At 37.8% G+C, this 16,395-nt stretch overlaps 1 protein-coding gene across 3 annotated transcripts in view; it reads left to right on the top strand.

Annotated features, from left to right (window-relative positions):
• Positions 1-16,395, top strand: part of LOC143026634 (progestin and adipoQ receptor family member 3) — a 67,549-nt gene that overhangs the window by 12,266 nt on the left and 38,888 nt on the right. The window contains exons 1-2 of one of the 3 annotated variants that reach the window (XM_076187359.1): positions 14,258-14,833; positions 14,964-15,135. In XM_076187359.1, the coding sequence (XP_076043474.1) occupies positions 15,008-15,135 (128 nt within the window). In that variant the 5' untranslated portion in view covers positions 14,258-14,833; positions 14,964-15,007. The other 2 variants (XM_076187358.1, XM_076187360.1) reach the window with 2 other exon arrangements.

Genomic DNA, 16,395 nt, shown 5'->3' with positions numbered 1-16,395 from the left:
TTTCATAGTTTCTCTTTTCATCTCTGCATATTTTTGCATAATCATTTCTTAGTTTGATGTACATTAGACATTTGCTTGTTTTCTTGTCTTTGTTCCATTTCTTCCAAGCTTTATCTCTTTTATCCTTAGCCTCACTACATTTTTTGTTGTACCAGCTTTTTATGTATGTTCTTTCCTTTTTTTGTTGTACGTATTTATTCACTCCCTCATTATAAATTTCTTTTAGTATATTCCATTTCTCTTCCATCCCTGTTTCTTAATTTAGGAATTTTTCCCAGTTCGCGTTGTGACAGAATTTTTTGAGTTTCTCAAAATTTGTTTTGTACATTAGTCTTCCTATTCTTTGTTTATCCTTTCTGCTTTGATCCAGTTGCTCTTTCAACTCAAATTCTCTTAGTACATGGTCACTTTTTCCTATCAGAGTTTTGTAATAAATTTTGTCGACAATTTCAGGCTCTGTTGTAAGTATTAAATCCAGCCTTGATGGTTCTTCACTACCTCTGTATCTGGTATTTTCCTTTATCCACTGAGTCATTGTGTATTCGATGGTCATGTTGAGCAGGATGTTGCCCCAGAGTTCCTCTCCACCCTTCACTGTCATTTCCTCCCAACATATTTCTTTTGAATTAAAGTCACCCATAATTACTGTATTTCCTCTGTCCTTCAGTATATTAATTCATATTTTGTATCTTCTAATATTTTGGAATGATCACTTTCTGTCCAGGACTGTGTTTTGGGGGGCACATACACCACTACAAATTTTCTACTCTTCATATATTTGCTTTCAACTTGTATCGTAATTGATTCTACATTATTTTCTTCAGTTATTTTTGTTACATTTAAATCTTTATTAGTCAAAATTAATACTCCGCCACCCTGTTTATCCTTTCTATTCTTTGTTCAACAATTGTAAAAACCTTGTCCCACAATGTAGGGTGTTAGAGTACACTTTAATTTAGTTTCCACTATTCCCATTATGTCTGGTTTTTCTAAGGCCAGATAATCATTTAATTCATTCATTCCTGAAGTTATTCCATCTATATTGGTATAAGCTATTTTTAATTTCCTTTCTCCTCATCTTTTTCTGTCTGCTTTGTTTCCTTTTTCCTTATATACCATTTTCTCAGCCTCAGGTCCACCACTCTCCAAAAAAAATTATTCTGTTCAGTTTCAGTTCTTTTTTCATTTTTTTCATTCACTTTGTTTCTAAGTTCTTTTTCTTTATCTACACTACACTACAGAGAGACCTAAACAAGGTTTGGAAATGGAGTCAAAAGTGGGAACTAAGGAAGTAAATAAAGTGGAATCTGAAAAAGACCTGAGAGTAATTATCTCAAACGACTTGTCCTCAGATAAATAAACAAAATTGTTGGAGAATCCTATAACTTGCTAAGATCACTAAAAGTGGCTTTTACCTATTTAGACAAAGAAATCATTAAAAAAATATATTAGTCACACTAATAAGGCCTAGACTAGAGTATATTGTGACATTATGGTCACCCAGTACCAAAAATAATATAAAGATTTAAAGAGTCCAGAGAGCAACCACGAAAATGGCCCCAGCACTTTCAAACTTGTCATATGAAGAGAGACTGGTTAAATTGAAGTTACCGACTTTGGAACAAAGAAGGGAGAGGGGCAACCTACTGACCATCTATAGAATCATGAAAGGCATGGAAATACTTGATAGAGAGGACTCACTAAATTGGGAGAAGAGAAACGCAAGAGGACATGGAAAAAAAACTCAAAAAGGATAGTTATAGAAGAGATCTGAAGAAAATAAATTCCACACAGAGTGGTGGATACTTGGAACAAACTGGACAAAACAATAGTATGTGCAAAAACCATACATGAATTTAAGAGCAAACTAGACACTGCGAGATACAAAGGTGGGACACCATGAGTGTAGCTCCCCTTCCCGTAAGATACAACTAGCTAAATACACACACACATTGGGATGAAGGGAGAGTAGTGACCCCCCCCCCCCATGAGGAAAATAAGAGTAACACAGAAAGAGATAATGGATCAAATAATGAACCTTGATGTCAGGAAATCGCATGGCCTGGATGGAATAGCAAAATGAATATTAAAAGAATGTAAAGAAGAACTAACAGACAAAATATATAACACTCAAAGAAGGAAAAATACCAGAAGACTGGAAAAATGCTGATATTGTACTAATTTTTAAAGGAGGAAATAAGGAAGACCCAACAAATTACAGACCGGTTTCCCTTACAAGCATGGTAGCTAAAATTTGTGAAAAAGTTATAAAAAGTAGATGGATAAAACATCTGGAGGAGAACAATATCCTAAATCTGAGACAATTCAGATTTAGACAGGGAAGATCATGTACCACAAATTTGATCTGTTTTTACTCAAGACTACTAGACATAATACAAGAAAGGGACAGATGGGCTGATTGTGCATTCTTAGATCTACAAAAAGCTTTTGATAAAGTCCCTTAAAAAAAAAAAAAAAAAAAAAATGGAAACCATAGCGATACAAGGTAAACTACTGAAATAGATAAAGAACTTTTTGCATGGAAGAAAAATGAGAGTAGTGCTCAGGGATAAGAGTTCTACCTGGGAAGAGGTAATTGGTAGAGTTCCACAAGGATCAGTATTGGTTCCAATAATGTTTGCTATATATGTGAATGACATGGAAGAAGGTGTGGAATGTTACATGAGCTTCTTTGCAGATGATGCAAAATTGTTAAAGTGAGTACTGAAACAGACTGTGACTCACTACAGAGAGATCTGAACAGGGTCTGGGAGTCAGAAGTGGGAAGTGGACTTTAACATTAAGAAATATAGCATAATGGAATTTGGAAAAAGAAAAGAAAAGGATATCAGGACAATACAAAATTGGTGAAAAGGAAGTAACGAATGTGAGATCTAAAAAAGACCTGGAAGTGATGATCACAAAAGATATGTTCCCTGACAAACAAATGAACAAAATTGTCAGTGAAACCTATAACTTGCTAAGATCAATAAAAGTGGCCTTTTCTTGGATGAAGAAATGGTAAAGAAAATACTAGTCACACTGATAAGGCCTAAATTGGAGTGTGTAGCAACACTGTGGTCAGCCAGTACTAAAAAGAATATAAAAAAATTGAGAGAATCTAGAGAGCAACTACAAAGATGACCCCAACACTATCAGAAATGTCATATGAAGAAAGATTGTCAAAACTAGAACTACCAACTCTGGAACAAAGAAGAGAAAGAGGTGACTTGTTGACCAGCTATAGAATTATGAGAGGTGTGGAAGTCCTTGATAGAGATTACTTCATAAATTGGGGTAAGAGGAACAGAAGAAGACATCGAAAGGAACTCAAAAAGGACAGCTATAGAAGAGATCTGAAAAAAAAACATAGACTGGTGTATGTATGTAACCTACTAGACAAAATAATAGTGTGTGCAAAAACAATACAAGAATTTAAGAGTAAATTAGATATGGTGAGTTACAGAGACAGGACACCATGAGCATAGCTCCCTTTCCCGTAAGATTCAACTAGGTACATACACACACACAAATATAATTGGAAATCAAAGATATAGATTAAGTTAGAACTTACATGAATTTGAGTCTAGGTATGGTAGAAAATTAGAGACTAGAAGACAGGACCCAACTTGAGTTGGTCCTTTCCTGTATACTATAATTAGGCTGATTGTGCCTTCCTTACTTCTTACTTCTGCTCCCAGGTAGGCTTACAGCCTGTCAGTCTGGCCAGCACACTTCTCCAGATTGTCCTCTTAAAGCTTCCCCCTTCTCTCAAATCCTCTATTTTTCCTAATCCATTTGCCTCTAGGATTTTTTGAACGCCATCTTTCCATCTTTTCTTCGGTCTACCTCTAGATCTGCTACCTTCTGGTCTCCAGTTCCATCTTTTCTTTGCAATTCTCTCTTCATCCATTCTCTTCACGTGCCCAAGCCACCTTAGTTGTGCCTTTTCTATTTTGCTTCTAGTTGATTTTACTCCAATCATTTCTCTTATTTCATCATTTCTAATTCGATCTCTTTTGATTTTATTTACTAGTGCTCTCAACGTTTTCATTTCTGCCGACTGAATTCTGCTCCAGTCTCTTGATGTTAATGTCCAGCTTTCAGCAGCATACATTAAAATTGGTACCAAAACTGATTCAAAAATATTTTTCTTTGCCTCCGTAGGTACATTTATATCTTTTAGGATAGGGTACAAGGCACAGACACCTCTACTGTACTTTGATGTTCTTTCAGTTATCTCTTCCCTATTCTTGCATCCATCTTTTGTAAATACGCTTCCCAGATACTTAACACAATGTGCTTCTTTAACATTTTCATTTTCAATCATTATTTCTGCAATGTCATAATTTTCTTTTGTGATGGTTAGTATTTCAGTCTTCTGAATATTAATGCTTAGTCCTGCCTTGCTGGACTTACAAAAAGCTATTGACAAAGTACCACACAAAAAAATTGTTAAAAAAAACTAGAACATATAGGAGGGATACAAGGGAACCTACTAAAATGGATGGAGGACTTCCTGATTGGTAGAAAGATGAGAGTAGTGCTCAGAGAAAAATATTCAGATTGGAAAGAGGTGATCAGTGGAGTACCACAAGGATCTGTATTGGCTCCAATAATGTTTGCTATTTATGTGAATGACATGGATGATGATGTGAAATGTTACATGAGCTTCTTTGCAGACAATGCCAAACTGTTAAGGAAAGTAAAAACTGAAAAGGATTGCGAATCACTACAGGAAGACCTGAATAAGGTATGGAACTGGAGTCAGAAATGGGAAATGGACTTCAGTATTAAGAAGTGTAGCATAATGGAGTTTGGAAAAAGTAAAAATAGAATATCAGAAAAATATAAAATTGGAACCAAAGAGGTAAAGAAGGAGAGATCGGAAAAAAAAATTGGGTGTAATTATCTCAAACGACTTGTCCTATGATAAACAGATAAACAAAATTGTCGGAGAATCCTACAACTTGCTAAGATCAATAAAAGTGGCATATACATATTTGGACAAAGAAATTATTACAAATATATTGGTCACACTGATATGGCCTAGACTAGAATATGTGGTGACATTTTGGTCACCCAGTACCAAAAAGAATAGAAAGAAAATAGAAAGAATCCAGAGAGCAGCCACAAAAATGGCACCTGCACTTGCAAACTTTTCATATGAGGAGAGATTGGCTAAACTGGAGTTACCGACTCTGGAGCAAAGAAGAGAGAGAGGTGATCTACTGACCATCTACAGAATCATGAAAGGCACAGAAATACTTGATAGAGAGGACTTGTTAAACTGGGACAAGAGAAGCATAAGAGGACATGGAAAGAAAATAAAAAACATAGCTTTGGAAGAGATCTGAAGAAAAACAGTTTTCCACATAGAGTGGTGGACACTTGGAACAAACTGGACAATGAAATAGTGTGCGCAAAAACTATTCGTGAGTTTAAGAGCAAACTAGACACTGCGAGATACAAAGGTGGGACACCACAAGTGTAGCTCCCCTTCCCAAAAAATACAACTAGGTAAAATACACACACACTGACTGGTACTATGACAGTCTGGGTTCAAATCCCACCCAAGGCTGAAATAACTTCAGTATTGCTTCACTGCAGGTCATTACTCCAACTCTCGTGGGTAGGAAGTTGGTGTGTTCATATAAGGTCACTGCCTTACTCATAGATCAGTCATATATAAGCTCTGAGCTCTCTTCCAGGAGGGAAATAGCTGTCAATCATGAGTCCAACACATGATCCAAGACCATGGTGAATCACAGTTTTCCATATAGATGTATAAATACATGGAATAGCTTAGAAGGCAATATATATAACCCAAGCTCAAACAATACATGAGTAATTGAAAGTCAAGGATATAGATTAAATTGGAACTGTACTGTACATGAATTTAGAGCTAGATATGATAAAAAGTGGAGAATAGGAGACTGGATCCAACAAGCATTGCTTCTTTCCTCTATACGACAACTAGGTTAATATAGTTAGATAAGTGCACACACACATTAGGAAATACTGAGCACTATAAAGATGTATGGATAAAAAGAGATATGAACCTTGAAGAGAGAAAAGACATTAAGAAGCGAAGCTAAATAAAAAATAAAAAAAGAACAGAAACCGAGTGAAAAAAAGTTCGTTTGGAGAGTGTTAGACATGAGACTGAGAAAATTATATCTTCAAGAAAAGGAAACGAAATGAACAAAGAAAGAGATGGAGAGTGCAGAAAATAAATGTGGCTTGTACTAATATTAATGGTTTAATTTCAGGATTAAATTAGCTTAATGATTACTTGTCAGAAGCAAAACCAGACATAATGGCAATTATAGAGACAAAATTAAGGGGTACACTATCACATAACGGTGTTGGAAATGGATTATATAATCACTGGCTTAGAAATAGAGAGGAAAAATGGGTGGAGGAGTCATGTTCTTGGCTAAGAAAATTCTTAATGTGATGAAGGTTACAAATGAAGGGAACAGTGTGGAAATTATCATGATAACAGTTGAAGATAAGGGTATGAAAAAGAGAGTGTTTGTGGTGTTTTATGTGACCCCAAAAATGGGTTCTTGGAGAGATTAATCTAAAATGTTAGAAAATACAAGGATTTCATTAGAGTGCTGAAAGATGAAGGAAATGTGGTACTTATGGGAGATTTTAACTCCAAAGAAATCTGTTGGGAAGAGATGACAGTGAAAGGTGGAGAGGAATTATGGGGAAATGTCTTACTTGACTATGGAATATACAATGACACAATGGGTAAAGGAAAACACCAGATATAAAAATAATGAAGAACCATTAAGGCTGGATTTATTCTTTACATCAGAACCTGAAATTGTGGATGAAATTGAATACAAGACACCAATTGGGTAGAGTGACCACATATTACTTGAGCTAGAACTAAAGGAGGAAATATATATGGAGAGAAATGAAAAATACAGAAAAGAGAGACTATATAGTAAAACGACCTTTGTGAAACTTAAGAATTTTTTTTCATGAAGTGAGTTGGGAAAATTCCACAATAAAGAGATGTGAGTGGAAGAAAAAGGGAAGCTTCTGATGGAAATTTATAATGAAAGGATGGATAATTATGTACCAAGACAAAAACAGGAAAAGAAATATATTAAGTGATGGTTTAACAGGTGCAGCAATAAATGACAACCCCATTGACTCTTTAGACATTTTTGATATCCATAGAGAAATTATCCAATGTATTGGCAGGGAACCCAAAATCATCCCCAAAGTAGTGGATCACTTCTGATAGAGGTTAACTCTCCAGAAGAGAGCTCAAAATTGCAGAACACTGGAAAAGTTGCTGGGCATGAGGCAGATTGTACCCCTCACAAGACACTCAACCAGTGTAGAGGAGTTGTCTACTCCAAGGAACTGCTGAGGTTTTCTGAAGAAAATCTCTTAACAGAGTTGAAATCCCAACACATTTCAAGTGTTTGCTGGATGAAACGAAAAGAAAATGGCACTTGTAGACCAACCTCTAATAATCTTAACATTTGACCTGCTTAATCTTCCATCATCAATATCTGCTGCTTGGTATAAACTGAAGGTTAGACCATATATACCTTCACCAAGAAGATGTTATCATTGCCAAATGTTTGGTCATATATTCACCACATGTCGCAAGAAATTAGCAGGAACACCACCGATTTGTGTCAATTGCAGTGAAAACGAACATGGAGAATGTACGAAAACATCGAAATGTCTTAATTGTCATGAAGAGCTTCCAGCTTCCTCTAGATCAGAGGTTCTTAACCTTTTTTCTCCAATTCCCCACTTTTTAGTGAGCCAACTCTCCATTTGCCACCACAGCATCTGTGACAACAAGAAGACACCAGAAACAAACAAAAAGAAACAAAAACACATCAATTAAAAAAAAAAAAAAGAAAAAAAAAAGACAGTGGTTCTTCTGTCCGACCGGTCATTCCCCACTTGGCAACTCCGCCATTCCCCACCAGTGGGGAATTCCCCACAGGTTAAGAACCACTGCTCTAGATCTTGTGAAAAATATATACTAGAAAAACAAATCCTAAATATAAAGGTCAAAGAATGTATTAGCTACTCTGAAGCAAGAAGAAAAGTGCTTGATTCATTAAAACTTAATACTAAGACATACTCAGAAGCCCTTGGCAACAAATTACAGCCTACAGGCCACCTCACCACTAAAATGCAACCTAATATGGATAAAATGGAGACCGATCAGTCACCATTATGGGGTGATGTTACCTCAAATCAGAAAGGAAATCTAATTTCATCTATTTTGGAGCAGGAGGATATTACTGTTTTAAATACTGGTGAACCTACTCATTATCACATTCAGACTGGCTCTAGATCATGTATAGATTTATCGATCTGCAGCTCAAATTGTGCTTTGGACTTTGAATGGAAAGTCCTTGATGACTTACGAAGCAGTGATCACTATCCCACTGTATTGTATACACAGAAAGGTGCTCCTACTGATGGTATTCCTCGCTGGTGCACTGAAAAAGCTGACTGGGACAAGTTTGAAGAATTGAGTACTGTCCAGAACAGTATTGACAGTTTTTCTTCTGTAGAAGCTGCACTGGAGTGCTTAAATGACACACACTACACTGCTGGCATTAATTCCATCCCAAAGTCATCTGGAAAGTTTAGGAGACACCCTGTACCATGGTGGTCTGACACCATACGAAATCTACATAGAGCAACACGAAGAGCTTTGACTAGATCACATTGCCATAGAAATTATGAGAATTTAGTTGCTTATCGTAAAAACAGGGCATTACTTCGACATACCATCAAAGAAGCAAAGCAGTCTTGGGCTAAATTTGTATCATCATTCAACTATAGAACACCGGCATCGATCGTTTGGAAAAACTTGAGAAAAATATCGGGGAAATACATCATTAGCCCTCCACCTGTTTTAAAATTAGATGGCTCTTTGGTCTTTGATCCTAAAGGTGTCAGCAAATCATTTTGCTAATATATCTAAACCAGACAACAGCTCTCCTGGATATCAATACCGAATGAGAGAACAACAACATAATCTTGACTTCACTGCTCCTCATGAAGAATCCTATAACCTCCCTTTCACTGAAAAGGAATATGATTCAGCTTTGAACTCCTGCAGTGATACTTCTCCAGGTCCTGACAACATTACATATGCCATGTTGAAACATATATCTCCTGTAACTAAAGGTTTTATTCTTGCACTTCTTAATAGGATGTGGTTTGAACATTCGTTTCCCAGTGTTTGGGAAATGGGTATTATTTTACCTTTTCTTAAGCCTAATAAAGATGGTTCAATTCCATCAAATTACCGTCCTATTGCCCTCACATGCTGCATGTGCAAAATTTTAGAAAAAATGGTCAATGCACGACTAGTCTGGTATCTTGAACGAAACCACATCATATCTGATATTCAATGTGGTTTCCGTCGCATGCACTCCACTGCTGATGCCTTACTTCGACTAGAATCTTCTAAAAGCCTTTGTCTCTAAGCAACATCATATCAGTGTTTTCTTTGACTTAGAGAAAGCATATGATACCACATGGAAGCATGGTATTCTTAAGGCTGTACATGCTATTGGCATTCGAGGAGAAATGGCCTTTTTCATCAAGAACTTTTTAGCAAATCGTGTTTTTAGAGTAAGAGTTGGGAACATCATATCTGAAATAAGACAACAGAAAGGTGTACCTCAGGGGTGTGTTCTCAGTGTCACTCTCTTTAGTTTAGCTATAAATGGGGTGACATCTATGATTCCTCCTGATATACTTGCCACCCTTTTTGTAGATGACCTCTCCATTTCTTTTAGAGCTAGTAATATGGCAATAGCTGAAAGAAAACTACAACTCTGCATCAATAAAATAGTTTCATGGGCCGATAATAATGGTTTTAAATTTTCACCCAGCAAAACTGTCGTCGTACATTTCTGCTGACTAAGAAGTCTGCACCCTGACCCTACTATTTGGTTAAAGGATGACCAGATTCCTTGTGTTGATGAAACCAGGTTTTTAGGACTTATTTTTGATAAGCACCTTTCTTGGGCACCCTACCTGAAGACCCTGAAGACACGATGTCTAGAAACAATGCAAATTTTAAAAGTTTTAGCACATACCTCATGGGGCGCTGACCGCAGAACAATTTTACGGTTACATCACTCCCTCATTATATCGAAACTATCGTATGGATGGGAGTTTTACTCATCGACCACTTCATCCAGACTAAAAAGTTTAGATACGATACACCACAGTGGAGTTCGTTTGGCCACAGGTGCTTTCAAGTCTTCCCCAATACCTACCAAGTTTATTAGTTGATGCAGGGGAAATGTCGTTAGATCTTATTCGCCAGACCTCATCTATTAGATACTGGCATAGATTGCAGAGGCTTCCCAACTCTCTCGCTTTTAGAACAGCTCAAGCAGATTTTAATAGCACTTGTTTCAACAATCACCCCAGACTTCCAAAGCCTTTTGGATACCGGATGAAAAGGATTTTAGAGGACATGAATCTTCCCAAGATTCCCATCCTCTCTTTTAAATATTCAGTTGTTCCCCCATGGAGACTGCCCACAGTATCTTACTGTAAATATTTCAACGATTAAAGCGTGATTATGAATTACGCAATGCTTTTTTAGAACATTCTTTTAGTCACCAACCCTCTGTATTTGTTTTTACTGATGGCTCCAAAACTAGCGCTGGCATTGGTTTTGGAATATTCTCAAATTATTTTAATCGTAAGGGTACCTTGCCTGATACAACATCTAATTTCACTGCCGAACTGACGGGAATACTGTCCGCCGTGGAGATTATATCCTCCGTGAAAAGCAGAGCCAAATGTTTTACAATTTTTAGTGACTCAAAGAGTGTCTTGCAGTCTCTAGAACAATTCGACTCAAGGCACCCAATAGTTTTAAAGATCTTAGAATGGCTTTTTATAATGGAGCATTGAGGTAATGAAATAAACTTCTGCTGGGTTCCAGCACATGTCGGAGTACCAGGAAATGAACAGGCCGATAAATTGGCCAAGGAAGCCGCTCTCTCACCCATACCTCGCTTACAGCCTATACCTTATGAAGATTATATCCCTCTAATCAAAGCCGAGATCTCATCTCTTTGGCAGTTCCAATGGGATCTTGAGGCTGGTACCAAGATGAGAGATTACTGATATTATTCATCCTTGGTCTTATACATTACTGAACAGAAAACAGGAAGTAACCCTTTGCCGGTTGAGGATTGGTCACTCTAGATTGTCCCATGGCTTTCTTATGGAGGGTAGTCCTCCTCCATTTTGTAATGATTGCCTTGTTCCTATGACCATTAGACACATTATGGTGGAATGCCCCAGTTATGATGGAGAAAGACAATATTTGTCAAAACACAGAGATGAAGGAGATCTGTCCCTTCGAAGTGTTCTGGGATGTAACTGCAATATAAATTCTATTTTTAATTTTCTTAGTGCTATTGATCTTCTCAATGATCTTTAGATTTCAATCTTTTTTTTATTTTATTTATTTTTTAACCTTTTTACCACTTCCTTTTCTTAATCATAGATACTACAGCGTCAATGACCATTGATGTTGCGATGCCAGATAAATCCCAATTATTCAATTCAATTCTTCCCTTTTACTCTCATCTGTACCACATCCATGCACATTAAAAGACCCAAACCTTAGGGTGCTGGTTGGAAAACTCCTAGACCCTCTTATGCCTTTACTTTTTTTAGGAATGCCCCCTGTGGGGCTACAAGGAGAAGGATGCCTAGTCTCAATCCCCGTTCCTTTCTTCTTGCCTCTTACGATCCAAGTGGAAATACTTGGTGGCAGTATTCTTTCCCCCCACCACTAGAGAAAAAGTATGGCACTGGGATGAAGGGTGAGAAGTGAAATCCTTCCCTTTAGGGGAAATAATAGTAACATGAGCTGAAATAATGGACATAACAAGCCTTGATGGAATTGCAAACTGTATACTAAAGGAGTGTAAAGAATTGGTAGGCAAAATAGATAATAAGATGTTTGCTTAGGGAAGAAAAAATACCAGAAGACTGGAAAAAGGCCAACATTGTACCAATACATAAAGGAGGAAACAAGGAAGACCCAACAAAATTACAGACCTGTTTCCCTTAGAAGTACCATAGCCAGAATTTGTGAAAAAGTTGTCAAAAATAGACAAAACATCTGGAAGAGAACAACATACTAAACCTGAGACAGTTTGAATTCAGACAGGGAAGATCATGTGCCACAAATCTAATCCATTTTTACTTAAAACTATTAAATATAATACAGTAAAGGGACAGGTGGGCTGATTGTGCTTTCCTAGATCTACAAAAAGCTTTTGATTAAGTGCCACATAGGAAACTATTAGGAAAACTGAAAACCATAGGAGTACAAGGTAAACTACTAAAATGGATAGAGGATTTCTTGCATGGAAGAAAAATGAAAGTAGTGCTCAGAGATAAGGGTTCTACTTGGGAAGAGGTGATTAGTGGAGTTCCACAAGGATTGGTACTGGCTCCAATAATGTTTGCTATTTATGTGAATGGCATGGATGAGGGTGTGGACAGTTACATGAGCATTTTTGCTCATGATGCAAAGTTGTTGAGAAACGTGAGCACTGAAATAGACTGAATCACTGCAGAAACCTGAACAAACTTTGGAAATGGAGTCAGAAGTGGGAAGTGGACTTCAACATTAAGAAATGTAGTATAATGGAATTCAGAAAAAGTGAAAACAGGATATCAGGACAATATTAAATCGGTGAAAAAGAAGTAAAGAAAGTGGGATTTGAAAAAGACCTGGGAACAATCATCACAAAAGACATGTCCCCTGATAAACAGATAAACAAAATTGTTGGAGAAACCTATAACTTGCTGAGATCAATAAAAGTGGCATTTACTTACTTGGACAAAGAAATGGTGAAGAAAATACTAGTTACACTGATAAGATCAAGACTGGAGTATGCAGCAACACTATGGTCACCCAGTACCAAAAAGAATATAAGGAAAATTTAAAGAATCCAAAGAGCAACTACAAAGATTAACCCCACATTTTCAGAACTGTCATACGAAGAGAGATTGTCAAAATTAGTTACCAACCCTGGAACAAAGAAGAGAAGGAGAAAACACTTGTTGACCATCTATAGATATGAGAGATATGGAAGTCCTTGATAGAGAATACTTACTAAATTGGGATATAAAAATGCAATAAGACATGGAAGGAAACTCAAAAAGGATAGTTATAGAAGAGACCTGAAAAAGAACAGCTTTCCCCCACAGAGTGGTGGATGTATGGAACAAAATGGACAAAATGATGTGTGTGTAAAAACCATACATGACTTTAAGAACAATTTAGGTACTGCGAGATACAGAGACAGGACACCACGAGTGTAGCTCCCCTTCCCATAAGATACAACTATGAAAATTAGATAAATACACATATATAATGAGAGGTTCACAAACATAGAATTAGGTAACTACACATACACCTTGCAAACACAAATCAATCAATCAATCCATTGTTCCATCTCTCTCTTGCAGGAAACCCACAGTTCCCAGGTAACTGGCAACAGTCACTGGACAGGCCCATAGGTCACTTAGAGAAAAAATATTGTATTGTCAAAGGGATGTCTGTTGAGAAAGTAAGAGAGAAGACAGAAGAAAGGTGGGAGTGGAGAATGGTTGTGTATGGATGATGCTGTGATGCATGGAAGAGAGTGGGTGGGGAATGGGGGGACAGAGTTGGGGAGTACATGTCTTCTCTATTTCTGCATGAGTGGATGGAGACAGGATGGTCGCCAATTAAATGAAGCAGCCTTGCTGTGGATGCATTGTGTCTTGCTGTATTGCTTCTGACCCAGGGCAGTGGGCGAGATGCAGGGATGACCCGTCATCCAGGAGCCAAGAAAAGAGGGAGGGAGGGGTGGTAAATGGGAGTGGAGTATGTGGGGATGAACTGAGTGGGAGTGGATTTATGCCTTTGACTTTGGCTACCTCCCTTGTAAGGGGGAAAAAAGCCTTTGGTATATGGTATGTCAAGGGATTATGTAGGTCTGTCTTGGAGAGCTTGCTTAGTGATCTGGGTATGAATGTATTATTGTGTGGATGTGTTATATGGTGCAGGTGATAGGGAAAGCCAGCCATGATTTAACCTCTGGCCACTTCCCATTAAAGATCACCATAGAGCTAGAAGGAAAAATAAAATCTACACATAGGAAAGTATTTATAAACTTAAGAAAGGGAAGAATATACACAAAAGGGGGAACATCAATCTGATAGATATGATTTGACATCCTTACCATAGCAGTGGACTAACATTACAGCAGTTTGACAGGGATGGAAATAGCTTATTAAGATAGACAGGGATCTACTTGTACATGATTCAAAACCTCCAGAAAGAGAGTAAGAGGAGGGAAAAAGAGAGAGTAAGCAAGGGAGAGTCCAAAGCTCATACTTACAATATATTTTAGTATGAGGCCTAACTGTCGCAAGCTTTGAACTTGGGTCTCTCTGAGCTTGAGATCCAAGTGTTACCACTCTCTCACTAAGAGAAGAAGGCAGGACCCCACATGTGTAGCTTCTTTACTGTGCATTAGAATTAGATGCTGTTTAGGGATCTCATGTATCCACACACCCTACTAGATGACCAACATCCCATCTGAATGCATTAGCCCAGAATGGTTCTCAAAATTAGCTCAGTACTGTTCTCAAGGATAAAAGCACTGATAAGTTATCTCCAACAAAGTACCAATACTTTCTTCTCCCACTGAGTACAATATTGTTTTACCCAAGGCTAGGAACACTGATTAGCAGTAACAACATGTAGTCTCCTCTCTCACCCTCAATAGTGCTTATCAATATTTTTATCTGCTCCAGCTATATATATTATTGATAAGTGTCTTACATAAGATAATTGTTTAAGTTTACTAATTCTGTTGAGGGTGCATGATTATTGTATAATATTTGTTGTCTTACAGAGCATAAGTGATACAGGCAGTGCAACCTTAATTTTTCCTTCAAGATGTGTATTGAGAAGACCTTGAGTTTGTGGTCTCTGCCCTATCACATGGCACAAAGGCATCTGAAACATAATCCATATATTAGAAATGGGTATCGAGGGCAGCTTACACCTATTCAAAGCTTTTATAGGTAAGTACTATGTTACTTATCAGTATGCACTTTTATTATGTTTTATTCTGTATTTCATAATTTATTTTTTGTGATGTTTTGTTGCTCTCTTATAGGTTGTTTTTCATTAGATCTTTTTTGTCTCTTTTTCTTTTCCTATTCTTTCTCTCTTTTTCCTTATTGTTATTATTAGGATTGGGAGGGAAAGATAGTTGCAATGGGAAGTGCTAAGAAAATGACCGTGATGAGTGAGGAAAAAGGAGGAGAAATAAGGAAGGATGAAGTGAAGGCAGTTGATAAGATGATGAGAGCAGGTAAGGCACCTGGCCTGGATGGATGCCATGCAGAATGTCTAAAAAAAAAAAGGAGGTACAGTGATGGTGGACTGGCTGATGAGGTTATTTAATGTTTTCGGGAGAGAGGGTAGAGTGCCGGAGAACTGGAGGAGTGCCTGTATAGTTCCAGTGACAGAGTTTGGGAAAGGGTGTGAAAGAAGAAAGTTGAAGATAAATGTGGGTAAAAGTAAGGTGATGAGACATACAAGGGGTGAAAGTGGCAGCAGACTGGAAGTGAGCATTAAGGGAGAGCAACTGGAGGAAGTGGATAGTTTTAGATACTTGGATGCAAATGTGGCAGGAAAGGGTGGAGTGGAGGTGGAGGTAGAATGTAGAATGTAGATTGAGAGAAGCGAGTAAATGCCTTGGTGAATTAAAAAGTGTAATGAGGAATAGACATTTGGGAATGGATGCTAAGAGGAGATTATATGAAGGAGTGATTGTGCCAACAGCACTGTATGGGGCAGAAACATGGAACATAAGAGAGGAAGAGAGAAGGAGTTTGAATGTGTTTGAGATGAGGTGTCTGAGAAGTATGATGGGGGTTACTAGGTTGGATAGAGTGAGAAATGAGGAGGTGAGGAGGAGAACAGGGGTGGTAAGGGAGTTGGGAGATAGGGTGGATGAAAGAGTATTGGGATGGTTTGGACACATGGAAAGAATGGGTGAAAAAAGAGGTATGGAAGGCAGATGTGGAGGGAGTGAACATGAGGGGGCAACCTAGGATGAGATGGATGGACAGGGTGAAAGGCTTTGGGGAAGAGGGGAATGTCTGCTGAGGAAGGACGGGAGAGGACAGAAGACGGGTGAATGGAGAATGGTAGTATATGGATGATGTTGTGATGCATGAGGTGGAATGGGTGGGGGGTGAGGTAGTATGTGTGAGAAAAATTTTGACGCAGCCCAAAGGGATTTCTCCCCGTCTTCTCCTTTTCTGCATGAGGGG

Source organism: Oratosquilla oratoria, chromosome 6, assembly GCF_046742065.1.
Source record: "Oratosquilla oratoria isolate Oo_2021 chromosome 6, ASM4674206v1, whole genome shotgun sequence".
Lineage (NCBI taxonomy): Eukaryota > Metazoa > Arthropoda > Malacostraca > Stomatopoda > Squillidae > Oratosquilla > Oratosquilla oratoria.
Note: the sequence above shows the minus strand (reverse complement) of the source record. Positions and strands in the feature narration are given on the sequence as shown.